Source organism: Cuculus canorus, chromosome 27 (genome assembly GCF_017976375.1).
Source record: "Cuculus canorus isolate bCucCan1 chromosome 27, bCucCan1.pri, whole genome shotgun sequence".
Classification (NCBI taxonomy): domain Eukaryota; kingdom Metazoa; phylum Chordata; class Aves; order Cuculiformes; family Cuculidae; genus Cuculus; species Cuculus canorus.
The window spans coordinates 5,785,386-5,805,082 of record NC_071427.1 but is presented as its reverse complement, the minus strand read 5'-3'; the positions used below and the strand labels follow the sequence as shown (position 1 = coordinate 5,805,082).

At 50.5% G+C, this 19,697-nt stretch overlaps 1 protein-coding gene across 7 annotated transcripts in view; it reads right to left on the bottom strand.

Moving 5' to 3' along the window:
* CRTC1 (CREB regulated transcription coactivator 1) overlaps positions 1–19,436 on the bottom strand; it is a 46,230-nt gene extending 26,794 nt beyond the window's left edge. For 6 of the 7 annotated variants that reach the window (XM_054050072.1, XM_054050074.1, XM_054050075.1 and 3 more), the window contains exon 1: positions 19,246–19,436. In XM_054050072.1, coding sequence (XP_053906047.1) covers positions 19,246–19,371 — 126 coding nt within the window. In that variant the 5' untranslated portion in view covers positions 19,372–19,436. Of the gene's footprint in view, positions 1–5,885; positions 5,922–19,245 lie in introns of those variants that run through there. The other variant, XM_054050076.1, reaches the window with a different exon arrangement.
* Between the last annotated feature and the right edge of the window lie 261 nt (positions 19,437–19,697).

Below are 19,697 nucleotides of genomic sequence, written 5' to 3'. Positions count from 1 at the left end.
GCTGGTACCACTTAATGAGTCACAGCCCGTCCACCTCGGAGCCGCAGATCCCTAAAAGCACAATAGCAGAACTCGCTGTGCTTTTTGCATGGCCTCTACATATGTTTTTGTTGTTAAAAAAGGCTCACTTGGGATTTCTGCCAAACATTGCAGTAACTATTCCAGCAGGTGTGGGTTTCTTGTACAGAACCGGCTCTAAAACACCCAGGGATGGGGGTGCTTCATGGTTTTGCCTCCCCTGGTACAAACCTACCTCAAAACACAACGTAAAACAGGAGGTCACAACCATTTGTCGTTGCACAAACGCGGAAATGAGGAAACCCATGAGGTTCTCAAACCTGAACCGGTTCAAACAGCTTCGCAGCATCATTCATTTTAGTAACACTACAACAATAAACACTTTTGGAGATCCGTGCCAAGAACAAGAGAGCCGACGGGCTGGTTATTGCGACTGTACGTCATCCCACCACCACGCGGAGAGGTACCTGCTCCTCTCTCCAGCCTCCGCGGTTACAGGAGACCATCAACAACCACCACGGGCAACATGTGCAGAGCAGGAGAAGGCAGAGCACGACCTTCGCTGAGTGCCTCCACCGACAGCTTTGTAGAGAGAAAGCGACGTCAAACCCTGCTGCCATTCCGAGGGGCATCGCAAGTAAAATCAGCTCAAGTTTGTCGAAGCAGAGGATCAGCAAAAAGCCTGCGCGTTTCGCTGTCGTGGTTTGAGGTAACTCGGGAGTTTCATGTCTCACTAAGGGACCTGCAGCGCTGAAAATGGAAACACACATCGGTTGTGACTAAAACGAACGCTTCCTCCTCTTCCTGTACAACCACCTCACGAGGTGAATTAAGGATATTGCACAACTGGGGCTGGCGGATCAGGTTTGAAGAGAGGGGTGGTGGATTTTATGTTACAATATCTTTTAAAAGCCTTTTCGTAACAGAAAAATTCAGATTCCTCTTAAAACATTAGCAAGCCTCTGTGTCTCCTGGGGTTGGAGTCAATCAGAAGCAACTTGCACTCCGTACTGACTTAGATGGTGAAGGACGATAATGAATTACTCAGTGCTCACCAGATATATTAATTTCTTGAACCTTGACAACTTGGTGACTCCACATCACAACTTTTCCATTTACGTGTCGTGTGGCTGAGATAGCGGCTCCCCGAGAGCTGAAAACACGGCTAAAGATTCCAGTTCTTTCCCCGAGAAAGTTGTCAGTAAGGAAAAAGCTTTCGCTTGTTAAACCACCATTTTTCCGCTTGGTATTCTCCTTCAGAAGGAACACTTCCCAACCGACAGGTCCTAACTGAATCTTTAATCTTCCCTCCACCGACATGGCTCTTCAGCTACTTAAAGATAAAATTAAGATTTTAAGTTAAAATCCAATTTAACTGTTAAAAATCAAACACTTCTGCCTAATGGGCTGTCTAGAGTACCTGAAAACGTTCCCTGAATAAAGGCAGAACCTGAAGGGATGTTAAAACCAATGAATTCTGCAAAGACCCGGGGAGGCCCTGGCCCAGGTTGCCCAGAGCAGTGGTGCTGCCCCATCCCTGGAGGGGTTCCAGGCCAGGTTGGATGGGGCTTGGAGCCCCTGATCCAGTGGGAGGTAACCCTGCCCATGGCTGGGGGTAGCACTGGATGGGCTTTAAGGTCCCTTCCAACCCAAACTATTCTATGCTTTAACACGACTGACTCACTGGGATGGAGTGTTCTCCAGGCACTGGCTTTGGTGGGTACTCATTTACATGAACCACCTCAGTTTTTCCGTTCCGACTGGGTTCAGGGTTGCTGGATGCACAGCTGTGTTTATAATGAGAAATTCAAGTTATACATTTAAAAAAAAGAGAGAAGCTTATCCCGAAAAGCATATCCCGTTCTCCGACAGACCTTCCGCGCGTCCAGACCACGCAGATGGGAATCAAAGGGAGCATTTACTAAAACTCGACACTTCAGCTTCTCTAAATTCTTCCAAATAAACTCTGGGCGAATTACAGACTTAGGGACAGAACTCAACCACAATCAAACAGCAAATCCGAGGCTGGAACGGAGTCAACCAAAACCCACCATAACCGCTGCTTTTTACTGTCCTTTTTAAACACATTCTCGATTCCCTTCATTATAATAAAAGGGTGGAGTGTCCTTTTGATAAAAAACCCCTAAGATATCTGATGAATACAGGAAGTAAGATCTCACGATAACTGCTCTTCTGCTGGTTTGCAGTTTCCATACCAAGCTTTCTTATAAATTTTAGCCTTTGCTCTCAGAAAAGCTCTCTCTTTAGGACGCTGGGGCGAATATGCAGCCAAATGAGTGCAGATTAAAATCAGAAACGCCTTATTAAAGCCTAATTGGAAATTAAATTCTGTTTAAAGGATTAACGGCGAGTTTTAGAGCCTGCATTATAGGTAAATCCTGTTGTTCAAATGAGTTCAAAGTTTCCTAGTTGGAAAAGGTCTGAAATTCCTCAGGAAGGGTTTCTCCGGGAGCAGCAGGACCTGCCACAGAACGGAGAACGCATGGAGTTTTGAACCTGGCTGGGATTGATTTGGCCTCCTCAATCCTGAGCCACTGCTGTTGCTGCTCTCTCCCTAGGAATGAACTCCCAGCCCAGCTCTGCCTCGACGGAAAGGCACTGCTATCGCTATTTCTGGCCCCAGCAGAGCCCAAGCGCCCTGCGATGCTCAGGACTGGACCCTTCCTGACACCCAGGTAGGGCAGCGAGAGAAAAGCCACCTGCTTTGTCCTCCTGTGAGCCAGCAGAAGGCAGAGCCTCCCCAACGACAAACCTGGCTTCTTTCTCCAGCACAGAATTAAACACTAAGTCAAACAAACCCTCAGGACAAGTCCGTGACTCAGCGGAATCCCAGTGGAAGCCTTTTCTTCAAAGGGAGATTTCTTCCCATTCACAATCCTCGTGTGGATTAGAAAAGCAAGTACAGTCTTAAAAAGAAGGATAAATTAACGTCAATGTAAGGATCCACAGTTTAGACCTAATGGTTGTACAGTCTCGAGCCCAGAATTGCCTCGTTACCCATCCAACCACTGAATTGACAAAGTTTGTGTCCAAGTTGCCCAAACCTATCCAATAATTAATGGACTGCTCTGAGCACCACGTTCGGCTCCTCCTTTCTCCTCAAATCAGCCCTTTCTGTTAATATTCTACAGTTCGCATCAGAACTTGGATTTTCAAACCCCTACACTCGCTTCCCAAATGATTTCTAAAACGAACACACACCAAAATAACTGCTGGTTGACTAAAATCACCTGAAAGCTGCCTAAAATGTGTTTAGTTAAATAAGGACGGATTCACAAATCAATACCAGAGAATCCTGGGAAGCCAAGGGGAAGAAAATCCAAACGTTAGCCACGATTTCATGAATTACAGCAGGTACTCAGCTGCCACTTCCTCTCCGCATCAACAGACCCAACGCAACCTCATTAAAGCCAAGAACCCAACATTAATATCAATAATAAGAACTCACAGAAAGTTATTAGCAGAGAAAAGTTCCATGACAGAAGATGTAGTTTAGAAGAGAACCCATCCGACCCTGCTGTGGACACCCCCAGCGCCCCGGCTGCCGTCTCCTGCCCTGGAAAGCCGCGTCACCCTGCCCGCACCTCGCAGCCCGACACTTGTGAGCTGAAAACAATCCTGTTGGAGAAGCTGAAGCAGCAGTCACTCCGTGTGGGCCAGCGTGGTTGCTCCTAACTCGCTCCCATCACAACCAGAGGAATCTTTGATTGTCGAAGGGAAAGAGCAGAGCAGGAGCCACCAAAAGGACGATTGCCGTGATAGTCAGACGCATTCTGCTGCACGGCTCCAGCTCGTGGCACGTTCCAGGGCTGCTTCCCGGAGCCCATGGCCGAGCAAACCTCACCTTTGCTCCACGGCAGCCAGAAGGTCTGAAAGGAATGGGTCGAACGAACGCAGGAACGGGGCCTCAGGTACCCCAGCCCCGTGTTTCTGTCCTCCCTCTGCTACCAAAGCCCCTCAGAACACCGCAGGCGCAGTCACAGCCTTTCCTTTTCCAGGAGCTGCTGGTTTTTGGGATGCTCAACACAAGATATCGTGTCTGACAAAATTATCAATGGGGATGGGAAGCCCTGCTGCTCCTGGAGTCAGCCCCACCTGTGCCGCGAGGGGTGAAAGCCCTTTACAAGCAGCACATCTGCTGTGGGATTTCCCCTAAGCTCCAAGCGTACCCACTGCACAGTCTAAGCACCAAAGTCCCCTATTTTACTGCTCGTGGTTTAGTCACCTTCCTCTAAAACGAGAATAATCCCACCAGAATACTGCACAGATGAAGCTGGTTTTGAACTACTCGGACTCCTGAGCAGCGCAAGACGTGGAGCGCTTCCCAGCAGGTTTTGTTACCCCATCGGCATCCAAAGTTTGACACCCAGAGCTCCACACAGAACACCGTGAATAATTCAAGATATTCCACAGCCTCCCATTATACGTTTTTGTGCTGAGAGAGGCAGGAGTCTCAGTCTCACCAAGCGAGGGGGGAACAGACGATAAATTAATTAAAGATACTCATCCTGCTCACGCAGAAGATGGATGAAGATTGGAGGGTGGTTTGGAATGCTTGACTTTTTAATCTATATAATGCTTTTCTAGTTTGAGTACAACTGATAAGTTAATGCTGACCATTTATGGCGCTATCAGAGTTTTGACAAGGTCTTGCAAATAATGAAAAAGACTTTCATGACTGAGATGTCACAGATTAAAACTCACCTACACGTGTTATCGGACTGGTGGCTAAGGAAGAGATGGGCGTCTACTCACAATCACAACCCTTCGCTTTCATTTCCCAAGTAATTAAAAGTTAGATGATGAAATCTAATAACATTCATCCTTTCCCTTCCATCAGAGCTGTGTGTACATGACAGGTGTTTCTCTTCAGTCCAAAGAGCATCCTGACAGCCAGGGGAAATAAACCCCATGACATAAACCCACTTTTAAACCATCTTTCCGTGTCCCTCGCGCTGCTGTGCCTCATACAAAGGGAAAGGTGCAGCATCAGGAAACTACAGTTCAAGTTCTTTGATTAAAGACCCCGATTCTCTAAAAAAAGGCTTGACCAGAGAGCCAGATAAGGATTATCCGGAGTCACACCGGAGCATGGAGGCTGCTATCAGCTCCTTGAAGCTGTCGACACAAAAAGGCAACTCTGAAACCTGCCTTCCTCCAAGAACCAGGACACATTCACACGTGCCTGCTGCAAAGTGAGTGACGCTGCTCTTTTATTCCTCAATAACCAACCATTCATGGCAACACAGGAAAGTAACGCTGGAGCAGAGAGCGTCGCTGGCGGCTCCACAACTCCTGGCTAATGGAGACAGACTCCCAGACCGATTCATCACGCAGAGGGAAGAGAGGATCCCGTGCATTCCTCTCTCATTTGGGCTGTCACCGTCAGGAAGAAATGCCATCAAACTGGATTTCTAAACTAACTTATTTCCTGCAGTTTCCAGTCCTGATCCAAGAGCAGCAGCAGATCCAACCGCACAGCTGTTCCTCCCGGGAAGGCTGGTGGAGGAAATGAAGCCTGAAGTGCAGAGGAAAGGTATAATCCGCAGTGATAGCAGCTGCTCCGGCTGGGTCACGGGGGATTTCAAACATTCCATCAGCAGCTTTGTAAGGAAACGGTTTGCAACGTGGATTTTTTTTAATTTTAGTATGTTTTTATTTCCATAAAAGTGAAGATTTTAGCACTGGCTGGACCAGAAAAGCATGGACAAAAGTTTCCCTCCCAGCCTCTGCCAACTCTGGGCTCCCAACACTCGAAGCATCCCTGCGCAACGACAGTGCGGAGCAGAGCTCGCCCAAGCCAAAGCAGGAAGCCAAACATCTATGAAAAACGAAGTGAAAATTACCGCAAAACAATCCAGACACATGGCATGAACTGGATTTGAACCCCTGCTTTCAGAACTGCTACCTCATTGTTTACTCCTCCATCAGCAGTGCTGTCATTGCAGTCACTCGCAAGTATTTGTTCCATCACCGCTCGGCCCTGCCAGGACACAAAGAGAGAAACCTCGCAAAGCAGCCAAACACCCACAACACAAATTCAAGAAATGAAAAAAAAATAACAACGCAATTTTTCTTCTTTTTTGTTTCTTTAGGGAAGGAATCTGTTGCAATACATTGGAATTCAGCAGCCACAGGAGAGGAACGGCTTTGTTTCTGGCACACTGGAAACTTCAAAACCCTTTACTTACTGCAAGGACAAGGCCAGCTCTGCCCTGGTTTCTCCTGGTGGATCACTGCACTGCGCTACCGAACACACTGCCCAGGGTCTGAGGCTTTCCCAGGGCACTCACACCCCCAAATACTCTCAAGGACTTCACAGAATGGTTTCGGTTGGAAAAGACCTTTAAGATTATTGAGTCCAACCATTGATCTCACTCTGCTATGGCCACCACCACACCACATCCCCCAAGTACAACATCTACTCATCTTTTAAACCCCTTGAGGGACGGGGACTCAACCCCCTCCCTGGACAGCTTGACAACCCTTTCAGTAAAGAAATTCCTCCCAATATCCAACCTAAATCTCCCCTGGTACATCTTCAGGCCATTTTCCCTTGTCCCACCGCTGGCTACCAGGAAGAAGAGATCAACACCCACCTCGCACCAATCTCCTTTCAGGTAGTTGAAAAGAACGATGAGGTCTCCCCTCAGCCTCCTTTTCTCCAGACTAAACGACCCCAGGTCCCTCAGCCGCTCCTCATAAGGCTTTTGCTCTAAACCCTTCCCCAGCTTTGATGTTCTTCTCCGGACACTCTGGAAATGAACACCACAACGGGAGGTGACACATCCAAAGGCCAGAACCAAAGTGATTCTGCTGTAGCCTCTAAGCATCCCAGCTCGGAACGAGGGTCTGCACGGAGGGAAGCAGAATCCTGCCCCTCTCTCACAAAGCCAGAGCTTGAAAGAAAGAGGAGCTCCCCCGAAATGCCACGAAAAAATAAACTGGGAATCAGAAGAAGGGCTCTTCATCATGAGAGCAGTGAGATCTGATAGTCAGAGGAGTGGGGACAGCACGATAGCCGACTTCAGATTTTGAAAACCTGATTAAGCTGAAAGGTTTCCTGACAGGACAACACAGATGCCACAATTCCAGTTGCTCACCAGTAAAACTGGAAGGTCTCAAAGGGTGAGCACCTACTGGAACACCCACGTGCGTCCCTCGCTGCTGCATAAAAGCCTCTACAAAACTCAGTCAGTCCTGAAGGATTCTGTGCTTTGAACAGGAGGAAGGATGATGGAACACATTCCTACCCCAGCAGCTCTAACAGTGTCAGCCACCCGAGGAAGGTGTTCCTGTCGGTTTGGGAATATCCAAACCCTTTGCATTTTGCCAGCCTGCGTGTCCACTTAACAACGACCTGCAAAGGCTAAGACCGCTTTCTTTCCACTCCAGGAGGCACAGGCGTTATCGTAGGTTCTTCCCCATCAAAAACCCGTCTTGGTCACCTGGCTGAGTCACGGAGCGAAGAGCAGAGAACAGGAGAAAAAAGCAGACCTGGAAAGATGAGGCGCAGCCCCAGCCCACGCAGCCGAGGTGCAAAGTGCTACTACTACAAACCAACTTAAAATAAACTTCTCCCGACTGGGAAATGCAACGCTGCGTTGCTAAAGGCATTACAGTCCAGTCCAATAAAGCTCATTCATAAGAGCCGAGATCTATATTGATCAGCAAAGCCTAAGCAGGAATCTGCTGAATCCCTGCCAACCGGCCATCGCTGCACTCTTAGCACTCCAGGAGAGCCAATTATTGCTCATGAGTTCATGATGTTTTCTTCACCTTCCTGTTGAAGAGATTATTTAAGACCTCAAATCACTTAACTGGATTGTTTTGTCCTGTTATGAGTCATCTACGAATTCCAAGGCACCATTAGATTCTCCTTCAGGAGCTCCAACCACCTCCCCAGCTGCCTCAGCCATAAAACCGGGAGGAAACGGGGTTATAAAAACTGCCCCCGGCCCTCCACCCCAGCTGTCTGCTGGAGCTCATGGGAAGCGAGCTCCCCCCAACACACACTCACCATTTATAAACCATCCCAAATCCGCATTAAATCCAGTCCAAAACTCCTCTTCTTGTGAGCCCAAAGAGAACAACCCCAAATCTTTAACTACTCTGGGGAGAGGGATGAACGCAGGAGCATTTAATGCCGCAATTCATTTTTGTTCTGTTTTTACCAGCCAAACCTCAAAGAGTACCACTTCCTGAAGCGTGAGCTGCATTTAACTTTCTCCCAAAAATGACCAAGAATAATTTGATATTTTGGGGTTCGGGGCAAAAAGTTGGGAAGGACACAGCTTGCAGAATTTGAATCAAAAAAATAAAGTGATAATAATAAATTTGAATAGCCAGGCTGCGGCTCCGCGTTTCAAAACACTCCGCTATTTCTGGTGAACAAAGGTTTACTGTTTAAAACTTAACAGTCACAACCGAGGAGTGAGTAAAAACAGGATACAGCACAACTAGAGACTTAAAATAGTGACTATTCTTCGGCGTTGTGCTCTATCGCCGGGCAGGGAGCCAAGCTGAGCTACAACACGAACCAAACCCGATTTGTGCTCTGCTTTGAAAAACAAACCAGATCCTGTGTCAGGCCGGCGAACGCCGCCCTCCTCCTCCGAAAGGGTTTCGGAAAGAGAAAGGCGTGCGTGCTGCTGATAATTCAATCTCGCCCATCAGAGAGGACTCGCACTCGAAGCTCGGGGATTATTTGATAGCTGGGAGGCAAAGAAATCTTTTTGCTACGCTTAAATCTAGCGTGACGCTCTCCAAACGTATGTATTTTAATGATCCTTATTAGCCAACAACGCGCTTTTAAAGCAAATATTCATTCGGAGCAGGCCAGCGTTTCTCCTTTCTGGCTGATGGACGACACTGGGAGAATGAAAGTCCAGGCAAAAAAAGAAGTACCTAAGCCATCCCCTTTCCTCCTATTGAAACGCCTCTGTGAAGATGAAATAAAAGCAGAGATGCCCTCATTAAGCGAGATAAAAATAGCTTTTATGTTCCATTTTTTATTTTTAGCCGAAGAATGAAAATTCAGTTACGTAACCCTACGAGTTTCGTAAATTAGGAGAGGAACAGGGCACGTTTGCGCTCTTTGGAGTTTATCAGCCACCAGGAGAGCCCCTAACGCTGCGCCGACAGCGGCGCACGCACGGTCGGCTCCGTCCAAACCTACCAGCACAGAAGAAACCTGTGATTCCGCTGCCGCCGAGCCCCACGGTGGTGAGAGTCACCTCACAACACACTCCCAGTCCTCATACCAAGATAACACCTCACCAGTCCCCAAAACCACTGTGGCCTCAGCAGCGTGGTTTTCCCTCCGAGTTCTCCCTCTCCGGGCCAATCTTAACCCCTCCTGGTGCAGCTCAAGAAACCGTTTGTAGCTTTTAAGATGAGGCATCTGACGGTTCCAAAGGCATTAAAAACATCTGCCGCTGGAGTCACAATTCTTCGAATGCAGAAGGCTCGTAGAGTGTAATCGTTTCACCGCACAAGAGAAAAATCTAATTACAACAAGAAGGTCAAGAAGACATTTGGATCCGAGTTGGCTGGTGGAAAAGTGCAGTATTAAAGGTGTTATTTTCGGTCCTTCCTCACCAGTAGAGAAATGCCACAGGCGGCGAGGGGAAAACGGGATTTCGTAGAATTGTGATTGAAAGACTACAGCAATGAACAACCTTGTCCATCACACGTATGGACAGAACGAGGAGAAACACAGAACATCAGCCCCATAACTGGTGGCCAGAGATGGATGCCACGAATATCATCTACACAAGACTCCACAAGGAAAGAAAATGGTGAAAAGTCAGCGTATTAAACAATCACTGTCTTCTCTTTTGCCACTGAGGATGTTATTGTTCCCCTTAATCCATCTTAAGGATCTCCAAACACCACTGAAGGACCCCAGAGCAAGAAAAATCTTCTGTGCAGCTTCACATGGCTACAAGATGCTGCTTCTACAACAGCTCTGAAGAGGCACCACTGCACAGAAAGGCAGGTCACAAGTAACTGATACCCTCTCCGAGCTGAGAACTGTCACGTCTGCCTGAAAATACAGACAATTTGGAAAATCGACTCAAACTCCCCCCCCTTTGAGAGCTCAGTCATCCAAGGACAATAACACTAACAGAAAAGGTAAGAGCTGGGTATCAATACTCATTGAAAACTCATCTGATAGAGCGTCAGTGTGCCCTTAACACATCCGACCACCACGGAGCGAGCAGCAGCCGTACGAACACCGAGCTGAGGGTCAACATGGCCAAGGGCAAGGTCCGACCCCTGGGTCGGGATGATCCCCGGGTTCAGTACAGGATGGGGGATGATGGGATGGAGAGCAGCCCTGAGGAGAAGAACCTGGGATGCTGGGGAGGAGAAGCTCCACAGGAGCCGGGAATGTGCGCTCACAGCCCAGAAACCAACCGTGTCCTGGGCTGCATCCAGAGCAGCGTGGCCAGCGGGGAGGGAGGGGATTCTGCCCCTCTGCTCCTCTCTGGGGAGACCTCAGCTGGAGGATTGGGTCCAGTTCTGGAATTCTCAACATAAGAAGGAGATGGAGCTGTTGGAACGGGTCCAGAGGAGGCTACAAAGATGATCGGAGGGCTGGAGAACCTCCTGTACGAGGACAGGCTAGGAGAGTTGGAGTTGTTCAGCCTGGAGAAGAGAAGGCTCCCAGGAGACCTTAGAGCAGCTTCCAGTGCCTGAAGGGGCTCCAGGAAAGCTGGGGAGGGGCTGTTCCCAAAGGCTTGTGGTGACAGGATGAGGGGCAATGGGGATAAACTGGAGAGGGGCAGATTTAGACTGGACATAAGGAGGAATTTCTTCCCTATGAGAGTGGGGAGGCCCTGGAACAGGTTGCCCAGGGAAGCTGTGGCTGCCCCATCCGTGGAGGGGTTCCAGGCCGGGTTGGATGGGGTTTGGAGCCCCTGATCCAGTGGGAGGTGTCCCTGCCCACGGCAGGGGGTGGAACTGGATGAGCTTTAAGGTCCCTTCCAACACAAACTAGTCTATCATACAAAAAACCAGGAGCGAGCAGCGCAGCCGGGACATCACAGACGATATTTTCCGAGTCATCACGAAAAGTGACAGACAGAGCAGGCAAGGAAGTAAAATATACATTGAGAAAATCCACCTGGAAAACAGACTTTTAGACAAGGATCGTGAAGTGCTGCAGAATTATCACTGCAGCCTCAAGCCAGGACGCATCATTCCATTCTCCTCTGCTTCATTATTTAAGACCCATTTTTGTGGGCGGCGGTGGCGGTTTATTGCGAAGGATTGTTCTGGTTCAAGGGGAAGAATTTGCAGTTCCCAAGCAATAATTTGCAAAACAAGGCTATTATCAACACTCGGTTACGACTTCATAATTTATAAAGTACCAATGAGATCATACAAATCCAGCCCTGGCCGACAAACACGCGCTTAGGGCTCGACGAGAACCCATGGAGATCTCGACGGAGATCTCATTCCTGGATATCACTTACGCAGCACTAAACATGCAAAGCAAATCATGTACAGCAAATCAAAGCAACGCTTTAAATATTAACTCCTACGCTCTATCAGACACGCGGATCTCGGGTAATGAGTTAATGAAGACTCGCAAGTTTGGCTGCCACCTCAAGTTTACACTAAAGCCCTCGGGACCACATTTGTTTATCAAAGCGTGAGTAGTTCAGACCAAAAGAGAAAAAGTGAAGCACCACTGAGGTCGCAACTTGTCGCCGTCACAAAATGAACACTGCTGCAAGCTTCTGTTCGTGAAAAACTTGCCAGATTTTGACAGTTCGCTTCTCTTCATCCACTTCCTCCGGTCCTGTTGGACCATCTATCCCCAACTACAAAGCCACAGCGACTCCAGCATGCCGACAAAACCACCGGGGTAAAACTCACTGCGACCAGAAATGTTATTTTAAAGAAAAAAGCTTGGTTTTCGAAGATCTAGCATCACATATTAGACTTGATATAAGGAGGAACTTCTTCACAAGGAGTGTGAGGAGGCCCTGGCCCAGGTTGCCCAGAGCAGTGGTGGCTGCCCCATCCCTGGAGGGGTTCCAGGCCAGGTTGGATGGGGTTTGGAGCCCCTGATCCAGTGGGAGGTGTCCCTGCCCATGGCAGGGGTGGGACTGGATGGGCTTTGAGGTCCCTTCTGACCCAAACCATTCTATGATTCTATTCTATGACTCCACGCTTGCTGCAAAGTGCCCTCCAGTACACTGGAACTTGATGATCCGGTGGGTCCTTTCCAACCTGGTGATTCTATGATTCTGGTCCCGCAGGTACAAAACCATCGCTGCCAGCAAGGAAGATGCTGTTTGAGACCGACTGACGCCGGCAGGAGAGTGACAAAACCCCTCAAACACAGCCCAGGAAAAGGCTCCTCTGCAATGAGACACAGGTAACAGAAAGCCAAGGCAAATATTTGGCCTTTAAGACATTTTGTTTAAATCCCTATGGATCAGTTTTGAGAAGACGTTTATTTTTTGCCAAAAATTAGTATTTATCACCACAAAAATGAAAGTGTCTAGAAATGTTCAATAATTCCTTACAGAACAACTTACACGTCTGGTCAGAGCAGGAAACTATCTGGGCTAAAGCTCAGCTCACAGAAACCCTAAACGTACCAATTGAGCATGGCCCACCCCGATGCGACCCACGGCGCGGCCACGCCGGAGCCTGCGCCGAACGGCGCTCGGTGCAGGAGCGAGAGCTCACAAGAGCTTAACTCGGCACAACGCCAAAGAACAAGGGTCTTGATGGTGATAAGGGATGGTGAACGCTCCATAACTAAGAGCGATGACATTGATGGATTGATCATAAAGCGGAAAACAAATGGCAAGTGCTAGAAGCAGTGGTTTGATGAAAGGCAGATACAAATAAACGCTGCTTCCAAATCAGCACAGGTGATCCAAGACAGTGAGGAAAATAAAACTGTAGGTTGTGATTAAAAAAATAAATCAATTAAAATGTCATTTGATGGAGAAACCCAACTGCAATTAAAAGGTTTACAACATTGCATCCTCAGAATCACGGTTTCGGTTGGAAGGGACCTTCAAGACCATCCAGTGCCACCCCCTGCCATGGGCAGGGACACCTCCCACTGGATCAGGGGCTCCAAGACCCATCCAACCTGGCCTGGAACCCCTCCAGGGATGGGGCAGCCGCCACTGCTCTGGGCAACCTGTTCCAGGGCCTCCACACCCTCACAGCAAAACATTTCTGCCTAAGATATCATCTCAATCTCCTCTCTTTCAGCTTAAAACCATTCCCCCTCGTCCTCTCCCTGCACTCCCTAATCCAGAGCACCTCCCCAGCTTTCCTGGAGCTCCTTTCAGCACTGGAAGCTGCTCTACAATCTTCCTGGAGCCTTCTCCAGGCTGAACAAGCCCAACTCTCAGTGTGTCCCTGGATGGGAGGTGCTTCAGCCCTCATCTGTGACCCCACGGTCCTCACACAGTCACGTTATGGGCTCTCCAGGTCTTAGGGGTTTCACAGCTCTTCCCTCTTCCATCTAACGGACACTGGAGAAACTTTGCACCTGGGCCACACTGCTACAAAAAACATCTTTCAGTACAACCTACTCTCGAGAACTGCTTTAAGGAACAATTCCTGCTGTACCGTTCCTGTGGCTTAATGCTTTACTCAGACAGAGAATGGTCTTTCACCTCTGCGCCTCCACTGATGCCAACACATAACTCAGACTCACGGAATCAACTCCTGCCGACCGCTGTGTTTGCTGTGTCTGCAACTTCTATGGGAGGTTTGTAGCTCCAGTATTCACAACCAAAAGTCAGTCATCAAAGCTACAAACTTGAATGCGTAAAGACAAGGAAAATCAGTATCCAGACCTGAAGGTTTTCAGGATGTTAACTACTTACAGAGCTCCTCTCTGCCAGAACGGCTCTGCAGCTCAGCAACTCGCTCCAAGGGAAAGCCCCGAATCACCTCAAAGAGCTGAAAGAGCTGACTGCACATAACCTTGAGCGCGTATTCTCTTACTAAATTAGTACCTTTTATAAATGCAAATTACTGCAAATGCTCTCCACCGCTGCAGCTAAAGAGAACCAAAACGCAGCGCACTGAGCCGGGTTCCACGGGTGAAGTACAATTAATAATAATAAACGATACACAGTTATCGTTTCACGTGCCTACAGATCCTTCACGGCTCTGCAACGTCATTAAACCAGATGGACTTGGCCATGGCACAGAAGACGACTTTGAGAGCCGAGGCGAGCAGCTGTAACGCATGGTAATGGAGGAATAACAACAGAAATAGTCATTGTCTCCTAAAAACCCCAAACCACAACAAAAGCTTGACGGGTGCACCAGAAGAAAGGCGCCGCTGGGGCCGAGGCAGGCGAGCTCTCCAGCATGGGACCTTGAAGCCGGCGGGATGTTTGCCTTGGACAGCTCGGCCGGGCAAGGGAAGCGAGTGTTGCACAAGAACAGACCCTTTGTGCCCCCGAGCAGCTCACCTCGGCACGGTCCCGCTCTCATTTACAGTCACTCTTTCAAAGAGCTAATGCTGCGGCACCGGTATTTCAGCACGGTCAATGCAGTCCCTCACCCAGTCAGAAGAACGGAGACGTCCCCTGCCCGTGGCACGGGTGCCGCGATGTGGGGAGTGCAGCAAGGAAGCCAACTGACTTGGTTCTGTGTCCCGCTTTGCCCAGGAAATCAGAGGTTTCATCCCAGCTCTTCTTAAGTGACCTACTTCTTGGTCTGGAAATGTGCTAATATAGGGTCCAAGCCCTGCATCTGGGAAAGTAACAGAGAAAAACACCACCCAGGGCTTGAAAAACCAACGTTTCTGTTTCGAGAGAACATCACGACGCTATTAACTTGAACGAAACTCCTTCCAGCTGAAAGCATTCATCTCCGTGCTCGGTCCTGATTTTGATGCATCGCTTTAATATCTTTCAGACATTCAAAAATCCTGTTACATAGGCAGGAATTTATTTTTTATCAAATTATTTAATAAAAACATGCTGAAAACATTAGGAAGCATCGTGACACTGGACCATCATCATTAGTGTTTCTCATTTTTAAAGCCACAGATTAGCATTCCTGATTTAACTAAGCTTTTAAACACTGGTTTGCATCCTCTCTGCACCGAGCGATGATCTCTGGATGCAGAGACAGTTTGATCTCTTCCGCAGGCAGCAGGAAGAAATAAAGCATGAGGCAGACATTTAAGTACAAGTTTTGCTACGGAGAGGCGCGTGCCTGCGTTTTACACACGTGCGACACAAACCAGGGCTTTTCTGAACTTGATTTTTACTTGACTGCACTTCCATCAAACACTGATTTATATGCAATATATCACACCTGGAAGAATTAAACTAAATCAGGACCTTTGCATCAAAAATATACGGGTTTAAAATGTAAACACTGATTCTTTACCCCACTCAGTCTTTTCAAGAACTCGCAAGGCACTGCAGGCACACGGAGCCTTTGATAACGCCTAAAAAGACACTGTCACAGCCCCATCAGACAGACAGACAGACAAAGCACTGAATTGTGGACTTGGAAACACGGAAAGGAAGTGTTGTGGTGCTAAGGAACACCGGTCAGGAGCAGCAAAGTGAGGCACAAGCTTTCCTGCCTTTGCGCGCAGGAAAAGGTGCTGGGATTTTGCAGAATGATTCTTCTCCCGTTTCCACTCCAGGAACACCAACAGCAGCTCTGCAGGCAGGAGGGCTGGGAGGCAGTTGTGGGATTGGGAGGATCTTTCCTTGAAGGTGAGACTGCAAGGTCCGTAAGAGGGCGTGGAACCGTAGCTCCAGCTGAAATCCCTCAGAATTAGGTGACTTTAACTATATATATATATATATTCAAAATCCAATCCTGGGAACCTGAGAAACCCAACCAAGTGCAACGCAGTTTGCAAGCTCTGCCGAGGTTTTCTTTCCAAATCCTACATTCCGGAGCGTTTGAGGAGCTGCACATCGAAGCGTTCAGTACCATCCGCGTTATCCTGACCATTAATGTTTTGTTAATTCCTATTTTAAAGGGAAGGGACAGCCTTGTGCAGGTAGATCCAGGCAACGCAGCGAACGTCGCCCGGGTTCGCTACGACCGAGCGAGAGCAGGGCCTGGTAAACAACAGAAACCCAGGCAGTTCTACGATTTCACGCTGCACATGGAAAAGGAGGAGAGCAGAACCACAAACAAAATACAGGAGTCAATGTCACAAGAGTAAAAAAAAAAGCCTCCCCCTCTCCTCACCCACTTTGTTACTATGGGAGTCGCGGGAATCTCTGGGTTATAAACACGGAGGTCCCACTCACGAGACAATTAAGCAGCTCCAGTGCTTCTATCGGCCACCCACCTCCACGACTCCTCGCAAAGCCTGTGTCTCCCAGAGAAGCTAAAATGCATTCTGGAATTTGCCAGCTGGAAGACAGCACTCGGTTGCTCCTGGGCTCAAAGGAACACTTTGGAAACCAGAGCGATTGGTTTTTCAAAGGAATTCTTTCTTTTCCAACTAGATGGTGATGGCAAGGGAGAAAGAAGGAGTTGATGTCATGCTCTGCTTTGTCCTGGGCGAGAAAGATGGGGCAGAACTTCAAAAAATCTCCGATGGATTTAAAAGCATAAATAGGGGGAAGATCATCACGGCAGAAAACAAGCTGAGAACCAGCACGGGCACAGGAGAAATGGTGGAACGGGAGCTCTGCCTCTGCTGGGGCCGGTAACTAACAATAAAGCAGACGAGATGGTAAACATTGCAAAAAGACAATTGCTAATAATGAAAAGGCAACAGAATTTTTGGGCTGCTTCCACAAACTGAGTAACGTATTTTCAATCTGACAGCAAAGCGTCGGTTGCCAAATGAAAATGAGAGCAAACAGCAAAGTTGTGCTTAACCCCTTTCTGCTTTTAGACTGCGTTTTAAACACCGATGAAATCATGGAATTTAGAAGAAAAAGTCTACAAAGGGGACATTTTACTCGGCTCTTTGGTCAGCGTTTCCATCACATCAGTACCCAGAATCCTCGGATAACTTATTCAGCTCAGGTCCCGTTCTCAATACCAGGTTCGTGAAAGTAAATGGGTTTTCATCTGCAAAACCCGGGTGAGAAACACTCAGATTTGGGAGAAAATGAATTAGGATTTCGACTCCTCTTGCCGAAGGTGAATGTCCACTAAGAGTTAACCGAAGGACAACCTGCAATCACAGACTTCAATTCTCTTTCCCAGGAATACCTGCTCTCCAGTGGCAGCCGAGGACTGACCATCCAAGGGGAAAGAACGGGAAAGACCCCTCCAGTGTCTGCAAACACCTCTAACCTGTCCTCGCTCTGCTCGCGAGTGACTCTAGCATCACCCTCTACACATCCACAAACAGGCCAGCAGGAACAAAGCTCCGGCCTCGCGCCTTCCCAAGTGGGAGCCAGCAGGAGCAGCGCTGTTCTCCTACATCCAATGCACCAATTCAAAACAAATATTCACTCTCTCCTGGCACAGAAGAATAAAAGGAAACGTCTCGCTGCAAAATCCCAACCCTACCTACTCCTGTCCCCAATCCTGCAAAGGTTCGGCCACAAACGAGATCATGAATTCTCTTTAAAAAGGAAAACAGAAGCGTTGGCACGAACAGGTGAGAAAGGAGCCATGGAGAGCAGCTCCCACATCGCTACTGCCACACCAGGAAAGGCACTTGATGGTGGGAAAGCATCTGTTACGCCGCTAATTTCTGCTGATGGCTTTGCAGAGACATCAGAAACCAGGGAGGATTTGCAAGTGCAGCGATTTGCACCTACAACAATTGGAGTTCAACAGGAATAACAGCAGAGACAAGAGTCCAACAGCTCCCGTTGCGTCTCCGCAGGCCCCCACAGCGGGAAAACTGGGGGGGCTTCACCTGCTGGTGGCCCAGTGCCAGAGTTGGCCCTGAAGGAGCAGGAGATGCTCTGCAGCGCCCCAAATCGCTGACCAGGCAAGAGGGTGTAAGGCTGGGACCCCCACCCCAACCCGGGCCTGTCCCAGCAGGAGGAACTGGGACCAAATCCCCAGATCCAGGCCTGTCCCAGCAGGAGGAACCGCCAACCCCCATCAGATCGGGGGCAAAGGAATCACGGCCCCCACTCAGACTTGGGGTGAAGGAACCGGGACCCCTCCTCCAATGAGCTGAAGGAAACAGCATCCCCCTTCAGACCTGGGGTGAAGGAACTGGGATCCTCCCTCAGATGAGGGTGAAGGAACTGGGATGCCCCTCAGACCTGGGATGGTGGAACTGGGACCCCCCCTCAGATGAGAGTGAGGGAACTGGGACCCCCTCTCAGACCTGAGGAAAGGAACCAGACCCCACTCAGATGACAGCGAAGGGACTGGGCCCCCCGACTCAGACCTGGGGGGAAGGAACCAGGACCCCCCTCAGATCCATGTGATGGAAACGGCCCCCCCCCCCCCCCCCCTCAGAGCGGTCCCGGGGAGCCACGGCTGAGCCCCCGCTGAGCCCCGAGGGGCTGTACCAGTGCAGAGACCCCCCCCATCCCTCCTAACGGGAGAACGACGTTGCCTCCTCCCCCCAAAACACGAGCACAACAGAGCCCCCAAAGATGAGGAAGATGGAGCCCCCACCCCAAAACACGAGCAGGACGGAGCGTCCCCTCCTCCCAAACAAGAGGGCGACGGAGCCCCTCCCCTCCAACAAGAGGAAGACGGAGCCCCCGCCCCCCTTAACGGGGGCACAACGGAGCCCCCCCCTCCTAAACCAGCAGAGAGATGGAGCCCCCCCCTTAACGGGGGCACAACAGAGCCCCCCCTCCCCAAACCAGCAAAGAGACGGAGGCCCTTCCCCTTAACAGGGCCACTACGGAGCCCCCCGCCTCCCCCCCGAGGCCCCGCCCGCCTCCGCTCTCCGGTGCCCGCTGCAACCGGGGAAAGCGGCGGAGGGAGAGGGAAGGGCGGGGGATGCTGGGGGGGGGGGGTGCACCGCGCAGCCCCGCACCGGGGGCGCCGCCGCCCGCTCCCGCCAGAGGGCGCTGCCCGCCCCGCCCGCCGCTGCCCCTGGCCCGGGGTGGATGGAGGGTTGGGGGGGCGGGAGGGGCGCGAGGGGCGCGCGCGCGGGAAAGGGGCGCGCGGGAAAGGAGCGCGCGGGAAAGGCGCCGCCCTCCTCCCGAGGGGCGCGCGCGGGGCGGCGGTGGATGGATGGCGGGGGGGGGGGGGGGGAGGGGGTCTTGCGGTCGGTCGTTAGCGGCTCACCCGGTGCGCGCGGGTCAGGCTGAGGTCCTTCATGACCTCCTCGAAGGCCGCCGTCTCCTCCGCCTGCTTCTGGTTGTGCAGCGCGATCTTCTCGCTGAATTTCCGCGGGTTGTTCGAGGCCGCCATCTTCCCCCGTCCGCATCCCCCTCCCCGCGGCCGGAGCGCGGGGGGGAGAGGGCGGGGAGGGAGGGTGGGAGAGAAGGGGCGGGGGGGGGAGGGGGGGAAACGACGACACGTGGCGCATGCGCAGGGCGGGCGCTCCCGAGGGGGTGGGGGGCGCAGGGCGCCTGCGCGGCGGCGCGAGGGGGCGGGGGAGGGGGCGGGGGGCGCTTGCGCGGGGCGGGAGGTGTCGGCGCGAACTGCGCGTGCGCGGCGCTGGGGCTTCCCTGTGGTGGGCGAAGCTGGGGGCGCGCGTTGCGCGTGCGCAGTGTGAGGGCTCCCCGTGATGGGCG